Source organism: Astyanax mexicanus, chromosome 1 (genome assembly GCF_023375975.1).
Source record: "Astyanax mexicanus isolate ESR-SI-001 chromosome 1, AstMex3_surface, whole genome shotgun sequence".
NCBI lineage: Eukaryota > Metazoa > Chordata > Actinopteri > Characiformes > Acestrorhamphidae > Astyanax > Astyanax mexicanus.
The window spans coordinates 77,564,589-77,577,147 of record NC_064408.1 but is presented as its reverse complement, the minus strand read 5'-3'; the positions used below and the strand labels follow the sequence as shown (position 1 = coordinate 77,577,147).

The window sequence follows — 12,559 nt, the reverse complement described above, 5'->3', positions numbered from 1 at the left end:
AGTAATATTCACATAACTTCATTTTAAGTTCACATAACAACATATTAAGTATATTATTATTTAACTGCCATTACTGACAGTATAATAAAGGAGCAATACAGGAGTAAACTCGGTAAAGAGTGAACTCTGTAGCTCAAAGCCAGAATACTGTGATCATGAGGAACACAGAATAAAGTTAATGTGTTCTTATAGCCTACAACACTGAGACCTGACAACCAACATGTATACTACAATTACTGCACGACTAGGATAAGGTAGCTTTGGGCAACAGACAACACAAAGATGGTAAGTAAGGGAGAGGCCACACCCAATATGCAAATATATTGTACCAGGAGCCTATAGGAAAGCTGCATGAACCAACACTGTAGAAAGTGTACAAATGATTTATTAAGGCCAACTTTTAACAAAAACGTAATAAAGTTATTTGAGGTAATTAGTTTGCTATAATTTATGGTGCAATTAAATATTTCTTGTTTAGCTGACTTAAAAATCACAGCAAGGAAAACAATTTTAAGTTTGTTTTTAGTGTAGTCTATCATTATCAAAAATTGATTTATTAATCTTGTTGATTTGCTCAAATAATATATTTTCTCAACCTTCTCTAGTGCTCCTACACTGAAAAAAGAGAATTGTTGGACCAACTTAAAAAAATTACTTCAATTGGTAACACATAAATAAATTAAGTTTTTCCAAATTAAATAAATAAGTTAGATTAACACAATTCCTTTAAGTTAGCGCAACATAATTATTTGATTACTTTCAAGTTGACAGTTTTCATTATCTCAACTTAAATTTAAGGCAAATCAACTTAAATTATCCAGTTTATCCAACTTAAATATGTGCTTTACTTAAAAGTAAAATTATTGTGCTTCACAATTTAAAAGTATGATTTCAAATAAGGTAGCATTTTAGTTTCTTAAATGTTATTAAATTTAAGTCCAAAAATAAAAACAAATTAAGTTGGTTAGGGAAAAAACAAAACAAAAAAAACCCACCACTTAAGTCCAATGTTTCACATTTTATTCTGTAAGCACAGCTCAAAAATCTGCATAAAATCTGCATAAAACCTGCATAAAACCTGCATAAAACAGATGTAATTTGTCCCTTCCTCTTAACACACATGCAAAACATGCTTACACATTTAAAAATAGCATAGAACCCATATGAATTTAAGAGGTCAACAAATGTAGCACAAACAGTAACAAATTATCTAAATATTCCACAATTCCAGCTTCTCAAATCATTTCAAACTACATGTTAAGGCACTTCAAGTTTCATACATCGATTATAACAATTGAAACCATCAGCTCAGAAAATGTTTCTACCTTTCTCGAAAAATAGCAAAACAGAAACCAATTGGAACAAGCAATAATGTGCCCCTGCAAAAATGTGCGCATAATCAGAGCTAAGGCTTTTCCACATTGCGGTAGAGCAAATCCAATATGTACGTTAAAACATAGAAAAGATTCAACACATGAAAAAAGGCCAAATATCTGTGCTTAAGTTGCATGACTATTTCCGTGAGCACTTTAAGAAAAGATGCTTCCTTTTGTTTCAGTTTAACTGGTTTTGAAATGCATTAAAATGAAATACATGGACAACAAAAAACTCTTGCTCCTACAAAGATTTGTGAAAAAGCCTCAACTCTTGCACAGTGCAGTAGGAAAACATGTTTTGTGCCAGTAAATGCGTCCCAACTCGGACCTTTATGTCACATGTAACCCATATCCTTTGTATTTTTGTTACCAGCAAAAAAAATAAAAATAAATAAATAAATAAAATTCAATTCCATTTCCCACTTCAGCATGAGTTACTGAAATCTGATACATATCCGATAAGAGATTCAATGAGACTGTAAGAACAGCCATCAAAACTGTACACTTGTCAATGAGAAGAAAAAAAGAAGTTACTGGGAGAAGACAGCAGCAGCAGAGAGTCGCAGCTCCACAGTGTTACTAATAAACTGCCCAAACATAGCTGTAACATCTAAAGAAATTTAAACTGAAAAACTGTGAAGAACTCCCCACCCCCCCTATTGAGCTCAAACAAATTCTCAGCTAATGTAAGCTAACTTCAAAGTCTAACACAGAGGTTTTGGACTTTTGGGGACATCTTCTGCTGCTCAAGTTGCATGATGATTTTTTGGAGCACTTCAAAACTGAACCGGAGGGGTTTTGGATATGCTAGGTTTAGCACATATATCAAACCTAGGAGCAGGGCACAAGCTGAGGCCACTGAGGACAGTTCATGCAACACAGTCACACCCTCAATGACAATGCCAACGTCTTCTGGCGGCTCCTGTGCTCCACCCCCCCCTCTTCGAATGACAAACACAGCAATGGTCTGCTGTTCCAGGTCCCCCTGAGCATCATCCAAGTCCTAAAAAAAGGTTACATGGGAAAAAAAATTAGATACTAGAAATACTTCATATTACGAAGTAACTGTATACTAAAAAAGGGAAAAGAGGCTTGAGTGGCAGTTTACGTTAACTTGGACATTACTACACAGATGGATTATCTACTTCCACAGTTTTTGAAAGGTTAAGGCTACACAATTATTTAATAAATTGGCTACAAAAAATGTCACTAAAATAAGCCAAAAGGGACCATGTTTTTAATACATGTTCAGCCACAAAGCTCATGATTGCCAAAGTCAAAAGAGGAAAAGAAGAAAGTCTATTTTTTTTTAAACATAACATAAAAAAAACTACTGTAAAAATAAGTATTTTATCCGATCTCTCATTTAGGTATAGTTCACACAATTTCACAGGATTTTCAGTCAACAATGCAAACAAAAAAAAAATGCTCAGAGGCAAATTTGCAATCTCGCTTATTCATGAAATGTAAACTGCTGGAAGATGCTCACTCTGAGCAGTCACCAACTGATTGCAGACCAATCACAGGCACCCGTCAAACATTCTGCAGGTTTAATATCAAGATTGCAAAGAGAGAACCAACATATCTTCTGCATGGTCATTGACATTTATGTAAATCCTGCAGTCATGTAGTTTGAACGACATAACCTGCCAACTTGCGTATAGTGTGAACCAGGAATGAGCATTACAAGATGGCTTCCTTGTGAAAAATCACTTAACTTTAAGAGTTACAGATTAGTTAAGAATCATTCTTTTACATGATACAGGATAGCTGAAAATCTAGAACATTGAGTTTCCTCTCTGACAAGAGATGACACACATATTGGTTGTTGAAACGTACATGATATTCCTTGATCAGGTCATCTGCATTTTCACCCAGGAAGATGATTATAGCTTTCAGCACACACTCTCTCCGAAGATGAATGTCCTCAGTCTAGAACAACAACAACAACAACTTTAATTAGGACTGTACAATATTAGAAATATCTGACATTGCAAAATATATTTTCTGTAGAATACACCAACTTGCCAAAATACATTGTTTGGTTGCAAATTACATTTTATTATTGCATACGATAAAATATGGCACACCCCTGAGATATTAAAAAATACAAGAATGTCAGATTGTAACAGAAGTCAATAATCCAGAATGTAATGATACTAATAATGCTCAATATATCTCCATATATCCAGATTGAAGTAAAATAAATAAACAGCTACAGACAGATAAAACAGCAAAGAGTAGCACCCTTGTGATAATTAGGGACGTGTGATATGGGACGATATTTAGGGTATAATATTCACAATTTGCAAAAATGTTGGCAATATTATTGAGTACCGGTGACATCTGCCTAGAATTGTGTAAAAAGTGACATTTAATCCAGGAGGCTGGACTCAAGTCAGTCCAGCATTGTTTAGCCTTCATAAGACATGGCCAATTAATCAATTTAAACACTGTCCCTAACATCATACATCTGCCATTACAATTTTGTGGAACGAATCAAACACCAGAATATTCTTGTTTAACAAGGCTTGGTTATGAAGTGACAATAAGACATTGGGGGCATGTGAAACTAAAGTTTCAGTATGAAAGCAATGATAATATTGTAGCTGAAAACACACCCTGGTCATGACTTAATGCTGACCTGCCCAAAGTAATGTATATATCAGGACAGAGACCCTGTGAATACTACTAACTACAAATGACACAAAGGGTCTTCATGTATGGTTACAAATATACCTGGTCCAAAATAGTCATGATGTCAGCAGTCTTTTGATGTGTTGCTCCTCCTTTGGCACGAATGATTTTGATCAGCTGGCTTGTGTGGTGGTCGAGCTGGGCTATGAACCTCTCCTCCAGTGGAACAGCCATGAGCCTTTGGAACTCTGCATTGATCTAAAACAACAAATAAATCCTGTGAATAGGGCATCCTAAATAAAGGAGAAAAAAAAAACATACCACACACATCATGTAATAAACAAAACACACATATATTGATTTTAGTTTAATTATCACCTCCTTCTGTTGAAACAGTGCAGGCCATCTATCCTTAAAGTCCTTAATGCTGGGTTCCTGGTTCACCACCTCCTGACGTCTGTAGGCAAAAGTGTGTGCCATTTTGCCAGTGATAACCCTTTCATTCCTCCGTATCCTGACCTCTGTGAGAAGTTCAAGTCTCTCTTTTTCAAGGCTTTCTAGAGTCTCACCGGTAGGAAGGGACGGATAGAAGTTAGCTTCAGCTCGTTTTGGCCTCTTCACTTTTTTAGCAGGGAAGGCATCTGTAGCAGCTTTGGATTTGAGGGAATTTACAGACAGCTCTGGACACCCCTGCAACTTGAGCTGAGTTCTGTAGTTTCCCATTTTGTACTTCAACCGCTGTTTCCAGCCGTAGCAGCCATTGAAAGAGCCAGGTTCTCTCAAACAAGGGTACTTCTTAATTAAGGCCTCTGAAACGATGCAGAAATGTATATCCTCTGGGTAGGCTTTGTATTTGTAGATCTGTTCTGCTAGTCTATTTAGGATATCAGACTTAACACGGGAGCTGACTGTCAACATTTTGTTACTTGTGTGATACTCCAAATTCCCCTTTTCTAGTTGTAGTTCAGTGTCGTACGAAAATTTGGGAACTGGAAAGTCTTCTGGCCACTGTTGTGTTCGAGAGGACACAGACTCAGGGGATGAGATAATTACAGTGTCAGCTGATGTCAATGAAGCATTGTCGTCAGAATCAAATGAAACCAAATGGGATGAGGTGGTCTCATTGGCAGTGTTTAAAGGTGGATTTGTTTGTTCCTGGATCACCTTGATTGTTCCCAAATCCTGAAGCTCACTGGTTGAATTTAGATTAAAGAATTCATTGTCAAAATCTCTGTCCATGTATTGCAATCTGATGTTGCCCTCAATCCCAAAAACAGTCTTTATCTTGCTGTGAAGCTCATCTAGTGACTCTGGTATGCCATTTGGAAGGGTCAGTTTTTCAGTGTTGTTCTCCCCCAAAATGACCTTTAGTCTTGCAGGTTTCAATCTAGCCATGGCAGTCTGAAAAGAGAAAAAGAAACAGTTACAACCATATCAGATGTAGTCCTTTCAAGGAGTACTACTAAAGAGTACTTTAACACTGGAATTCTCCTTTAAATTGACTTTGGGTGTAGTAAAATGTGAGTACTTACTTTTGTTAAATCTCACCTCCATGCTCACAGCTTTCCAAGATCCACTAATTTTATGCTTTTTGCTCAGATGACTTCAGAACATGTTTATCGGGGCATCGCCTTGCCTCTGAGGATAAATCGCTTTTTACACCAATATCCAGGCTGAAAGTAGCTCCCCACTTCCTTGACAGAATCTGGAGAGTGCTGGCATCTAAAACAAGGCACTGAGAACTCTGAAAATGCGCAGGAGGTTTATTTAAATAGTTTGTTTACATCGCGTAGCACAACGCTCGACTTGCCATGCCTTAACTAAGATGGCGATGTAGTAAAATTTAAATTACCTTCCAGCACATTTTCAAAATTCTTAATGCCTTGTTGTAGATGCCAGCACTCTCTGAATTCTACCAACGAGGTGTGGAACTACATTGAGCCTAGATAGTGTAAAACGCGATTTACCTTCAGAGGTAAGTGGATGCCCCTAATCGCCCATTATGAGAAGCCAGCTGAGCAAAAAGCACAAAATACTGGATCTCAGAAAACTATAGGAGAAGGAAGGAGAGAATCAACAAAGGTTAGTACTCTACCATGTTTCACTACACCTTAAGTCAATTTAACACCAGAATTCTTCTTTCAGATACATGAAGATAAAAAATTGCTCATTACACAATTGATAATACTGTACTACTGGACATAAAAAAATGAACAAACCAAAACACTACATCTCATTAAATATGTACAAACAAATATAGGCATTTTGCAGATATGTTGTTGGTAACTTCACTACTCAAAAAATGATATTTGTGTACTCGTTTTTTGAAACCAATAGCAATTTGAGGCTTGCTTTCGCTTTCCTGTTCAATAAAATAACGTGCATATTCATAGACCTCACCCTTTAAACATGGACGTATCTCTTTAATGTAACAAGTCGCATCCTTCCAATTTTGTAGTCTGCCAGTGGGTAAGCATCAAGTAGCTCTTGTGGCTCAACAAGTTTCACTTCCTTGTCTGGGGATGTTTTGAGATCGAAGGCTCTGTAGTGTTCCACATACCATCCACTGAGCGTCTTCACAATGAACATTAACTTGTCCTGCAGAATCACCATTTGGAGGATTTCACTGAACTCTGGCAGTCCTCCTAGTGAGCCATGAATCAAGATCATCCCACACTTGTAGTTTAGTCCATTATACGTCACACATTTTGCCAAACACACCAAGTCCAAACTTGACTTCTGTTTCAGAGCACTTGAGATTTCCCTGTTAAGAACATCGATATGAACAGTGGAAACATTGGTCACTTCCAGTAGAGGTCTGGTAAAACTGCATGCATGTAAATGATGGGCAATCTGATACTGATGCCGCTCAGACAGGGAATGTAGCACATTTTTGAAGCACCTGATATTTCTCACAATTCTTTTAAAAAAGCTATGCTTAGCTTCAAAGCGCATCGTCCACAGAGCAACAAGTGGACCAAACTGACGTATCAAGTGTGGATAGTGCTCCAAAAAATGATGCTTAGGTTTGAGAATACAACTAGGAAAAACTTCTTGAAATCGTATTCTATGCTCAGATACCTTAAAATCAAGATAGGCGATTGAGTCTTCAGTATGAACAGGACTGACGACAAGATCAACAATGTCCTTTAGGTCTGTTAAGATCTGCCAAGCTGGCTCCTCACAAGGAACGCTCTGCCCAATCAACAAAGGTAAAAATCTGATTAAACTCCAGTTCTCGTGAGCATTTCCTCCTACCGTTTTTTTTGTTCCAAAATTAAGAGCCACAGGATGAGGTCGATTGGCTTTGTCAGCCCACTTAAAATTGAAAGAGGATATAATTTCATTCAATGCACATAAAGTGAAATACTTTTTTTTGACAAACACACTGAGACAAAGTGCAAGTTCAAAAGGAACAATTCCTTCAAAAAGGTCGTGCACTATATCTGGAGGAAACCCAGTGGTAACATTAAAATATGTGAGGTGCTTTGACAGAGTACAATTTGATTTCACACCACAGTAACTGTCCAACTGATTTTCATCAAGGATTCTTAAATGATCTGCATGAACTTCCTTGGTTCTCAAAGTAAATGTGCCACTTCTCACTTCGTTAGCCTGAAACTCTGATTTTTCGGCAGTGCAAAATCTACATACATAGGACCCTGAGAAATTTTCAACAAATCCAGCAATACTGTGCGCACCGAGATTGTCAGCAACCACACTCTGAACTGTACCTTTTACGGTTCTGCCCAACTTCGTTACAAATATCCCATACTGCTCCAAAACAGTAAGATCTTTAATTAAGGGCTCTAACACTTTCTCATAGCCATAGTATTTCAGGTCATTACTTTTGATTAAAGCAGCCAAATAGATGGAGGACAAAGCAGAGCTACAAGCTGGTGGCAAATTTCCCAGAATCCAATAAACTCCACAAATTTTATGCTTCCTTTTGGATGTACCGAGGGGGTTACATATTTCAAACTCATCAATGTATAATATCAATGAAATACTTTCCTGCTTAGACAACAGCCCATTATCTTTAAAAAAATCACCATCAAAAAAAGATCTGTAAGCTTGCACACATGTTCTCTGAGGCTCTTTATCTACAGTAGTCAAATTAACAGCCTGATCCAAAATTGTCTGACAGTCCAGAATTTGCTGCAAAGTCTTTAAAATTGAAACATACTGGAATGACTTGTTATTCTTTTGGTCAAGGATATATTCCACTGGTTCCACTACATTAAAGTGCTTCTTATAGTAAGCCTTTCGCCTCCAAGCACTGGAAAGGGGACCTTTTTTACCAATTGCTTTTTTAACAGGGTTTGTCTCACTGAGTGCACTTGCTAGCTTTTCAACCAGTGGTATGTCAAACTGGCATCCATGATCTTGTAATACATTGCTAACAGTCTGTTGAGTAATTGGCAGAGAAAGAGATCCAATTAAATAGCTAAACTCCTGCAAAAGTTCATCTACTGCTGCATTAGACACAAGATAGACATTTTCTAACTTAAGGAGGATTGAAGCAATCTTAAGTTCAATGTCCTTCTCCAAGTTTTCAGCAACCCCAATGCCCAAATCAGTATCTAAATTGACAATGCTCCCTACACTTTCCACATCTGAAATGTCATTAGTCACACTGGCACTAGATTCTTCCACAGAACATATTTCCGGCTTAAAGATGTTCACGGTACCAGAGTGTTTTCTGTACTTGTGGCTTTTAAAGTTCTCATAAATGTTAGTTTTATATTCACAGTTTTGGAACACACACGTTACAGTCTCCTTATTTTTAAGATGCTGAAAGATGTGTTGGAAATATTCCCTTTCACCGGAAAGTTGATTATAACCACAAACAAGGCATTTGAATGTGGATAGGGCATTTGTTCTTTGAGCGGGGTGATTTCTGGACAAATGGCTCAGTAAGGCATTCCAGGTCTTCAGTCTACATGAACAATTTAAGTAAGTGCATGGATAGGTGTGACCCCGACCGTAATGTCTATGATTTAGCTTGTAGTGCTTCAGCAGTTCAGATCTTCTTGTAAAATCCCCCCCACAGTCTTTGCATCTCCACATGCAGTACCACACTGGAAGAACAAAGAAAGGGGCTTTACTAGGCATGCCTTTGTATGCAATAAATTACATACAAACGTTTTGAATGAAAAGGTAAGGCTGCTGATTAGACTAATTTGAGAAGTTAATTTACAACAAAAAAATTTCAATTACAATAGTTCTGTCGTATGAATTAATCAATTTATCTGATTCACACGTGAACTAAAGGGAACTTGTTACTCATAAAAAATATAAGTTCAGAACATTTGTATAATTCAGAGCGAAAGTCTAATAGTAATAATAATGTTTCATTCTTTCCCATTTGAATTGGGATTACTACAATGTTATGTGTGAGCACCATCAATTAGCTTACCTTAGGTGGTCTAAGGAGTCGTGTTCCCAGGCCTGAATTCACCAACAATCAAAACAAACAAAAAATATATATATTAGACACACGTTTATATAAAAACATATATTTAACATGGTGTTAATTTCTATCCTACGAGTCAAACACATCTAAGTTACCTAGCTAGCTAACAGAGTTCAGTCTTATTCGCAAAGGGTCGATGCTGCAGCAGCTTGTATTAGCTAACCACTTTTCTGAAAGTTAGCGAGCTAACTGCACGGCTTATTGGGCCGCGATAGCGAGCTAGCTAGCTAGCTAGCTAACTGCACTGCTATTTTGAAAGCGCTATAGACAAATATATGTAAAGCACACCGTCGCACTTTTTTTTCTAAAAGTTAGCGAGTTAGCTAGGGAACTGCACAACCTATTGGACCACGCTAGCGAGCTAACATTAACTAACTGCAAGGTTTAATGGACGCGCTAGCGAGCTAGCTAACGTATTTGACCGCGCTAGCGAGTTAGCTAGCTAACTGCACAACCTATTGGACCGCGCTAGCGAGCTAACATTAGCTAACTGCAAGGTATAATTGACACGCTAGCGAGCTAGCTAACGTATTTGACCGTGCTAGCGAGTTAGCTAACTGACTGCACAACCTATTGGACCGCGCTAGCGAGTTAACGTTAGCTAACTGCAAGGTTTAATGGACAGCGCTAGCGAGCTAGCTAATGTATTTGAACGCGCTAGCGAGCTAGCTAATGTATTTGAACGCGCTAGCGAGTTAGCTAGCTAACTGCACAACTTATTGGGCCGCGCTAGCAAGCTAACGTTAGCTAACTGCAAGGTTTAATGGACCGCGCTAGCGAGCTAGCTAATGTATTTGAACACGCTAGCGAGTTAGCTAACTAACTGCACAACCTATTGGACCGCGCTAGCGAGCTAACGTTAGCTAACTACAAGGTTTAATGGACCGCGCTAGCGAGCTAGCTAATGTATTTGAACGCGCTAGCGAGTTAGCTAGCTAACTGCACAACTTATTGGGCCGCGCTAGCTAATGTATTTGAACGCGCTAGCGAGTTAGCTAGCTAACTGCACAACTTATTGGGCCGCGCTAGCAAGCTAACGTTAGCTAACTGCAAGGTTTAATGGACCGCGCTAGCGAGCTAGCTAATGTATTTGAACACGCTAGCGAGTTAGCTAACTAACTGCACAACCTATTGGACCGCGCTAGCGAGCTAACGTTAGCTAACTACAAGGTTTAATGGACCGCGCTAGCGAGCTAGCTAATGTATTTGAACGCGCTAGCGAGTTAGCTAGCTAACTGCACAACTTATTGGGCCGCGCTAGCGAGCTAGCTAGCTAACCTATTGGACCGCGCTAGCGAGCTAGCTAACTTATTGGGCCGCGATAGCGAGCTAGCTAGCTAACTTATTGGGCCGCGCTAGCGAGCTAGCTAACTTATTGGGCCGCGCTAGCAAGCTAACATTAGCTAACTACACGGTTTATTGTACCGCGCTAACGAGCTAGCTAGCTAACTGCACAGCTACGGACCCCAACCCGGGTTCATATGAGCTGGCTCTCTGCAAGTGTCTGTGTGCCGCGTGGAACGTGAGGAATATGTGGGAAAGAAGCCAGGTAAACCTCACCGCTGTGCCCGCCCGGTGTTCGGTGGAGCGAGAGCTAACTAGCCATTAAAGCCATGCACAGCGATAGTTGGTTCGGTTAAGCGAGTTCGCGAAAATGTAAAAACAGATTAACCAACTATAGTGGATCACTTCATATTAAACATTCCACATTATTTAATGAAAAATATAAGATAATTTGCCTAAGACTCACCTTCTTCCAAGTCCAAACGGAGAGAGCAAAAATGGCGGTTCAGCTGCCAGAGAAAGATCTCCAAAATGTGGGCGTCACAGCAAGCATGGACGTCATGACGTCAGACGCACAAGCAAAACTTAACAGATGCGCTTTTATTGAAATCACAATTTTAGGTTCAGCGGACAATGTGTATTTTTGAGTTGATATAATCCACAAAAGTATACTTTTATCACTAAAGCAGAGAGATGAATTATATTTATTCAAAGTATTACATTACTTCAACTACTTCTCAAATACACTTTTTACAGTGTATAATGTCAGTTTTGCTGAAGTTGTTTTGATAAGTCAAACAATGTCAATATTCAACAGTATGATCAACTTTATTCAATACTTTGGCCATACAGCTCATTCCTCACATACTTAAAACCTGCCTGGTGGAGCTTATCTACTTCTCCAGAGTGAAATCCAACATGTGCAAGTGGGAGAATTCAGATGGATGGTAAAATTAAGTTTCAAACACAGATATTTAAGTTGCCAGAAAATGGCTTTTGTGTTTTAGTTTTTAATGCAATATATTTAGTCTGGGTTAGTCAGTAAAGTGTGTTCTTACTACAACTCAATAAACCAATACATGAAAATAAAAATCTTGTCAAATTCATATAACTTATTTTTATAACTTATTTTTTATCTTAAAACAGAGCATTTATTTAAATATTGACCATTAAAATTATTTTTTTTAGAGTGTGGCATGTATTATTATTATTTTATTATTATAACTTCAAAATATTTACTGTCATCCTACCACAATAAGAAATAACATGAATGAGCTTTTCACTGAATTTGAATGATCTTATTCAATTGGCATCAAAATTTAAAAATGGGTATAGAATTTCATGTGTTAAAGTTGAAGATTCTTTTTTCCACAAGCACAAATAAATAGGAAATTAGTGTGTTTCATTCAGAGAAAAATAATAATAAGAAAGTAATTAATCTTAACAATCTGAGCATCTTTCACCACAAACTATTCAATAAATGCATTATTTGGTGATTTTAGTGTCAAATTTGTGACAGAATCAGACTAGATTCACTCTTTTTATATGCATATTCAGTTTATCATTTTCTACTTGACTCTGCATGAGGCTGATTCTGGTTATTTGATTGTTATTGAACAACAGAAGTTCAGTAATCTCACTAGATCACAAAGAGATTCATGCGTTGTACTCTTATATTAATCAACACAGCAGGTGATGTCACAGTAAAGCCAGTATTATATTAAATCAGAGTTTAATTGAGTTTATCAGTTCATCCTCTATTTCCCCCCTGCTGGTTTCAGTGTTT

General features: G+C 37.9%; 1 protein-coding gene across 4 annotated transcripts; it reads right to left on the bottom strand.

Moving 5' to 3' along the window:
- Positions 1-1,037: 1,037 nt before the first annotated feature.
- Positions 1,038-11,449, bottom strand: LOC125804583 (uncharacterized). 4 transcript variants are annotated; one of them, XM_049483584.1, is made up of 7 exons: positions 11,240-11,439; positions 9,433-9,464; positions 6,414-9,094; positions 4,392-5,414; positions 4,116-4,271; positions 3,216-3,308; positions 1,038-2,379 (listed from the first exon to the last, which is right to left on the bottom strand). In XM_049483584.1, exons 4-7 carry the CDS (start codon positions 5,406-5,408, stop codon positions 2,074-2,076), a joined length of 1,572 nt encoding a protein of 523 aa, XP_049339541.1. In that variant the 5' UTR covers positions 5,409-5,414; positions 6,414-9,094; positions 9,433-9,464; positions 11,240-11,439; the 3' UTR covers positions 1,038-2,073. The 4 variants fall into 4 exon arrangements, with proteins under 4 accessions (XP_049339541.1, XP_049339547.1, XP_049339550.1 ...); XM_049483590.1 differs by having other exon boundaries at positions 6,414-6,777; XM_049483593.1 differs by lacking the exon at positions 6,414-9,094.
- Positions 11,450-12,559: the final 1,110 nt, after the last annotated feature.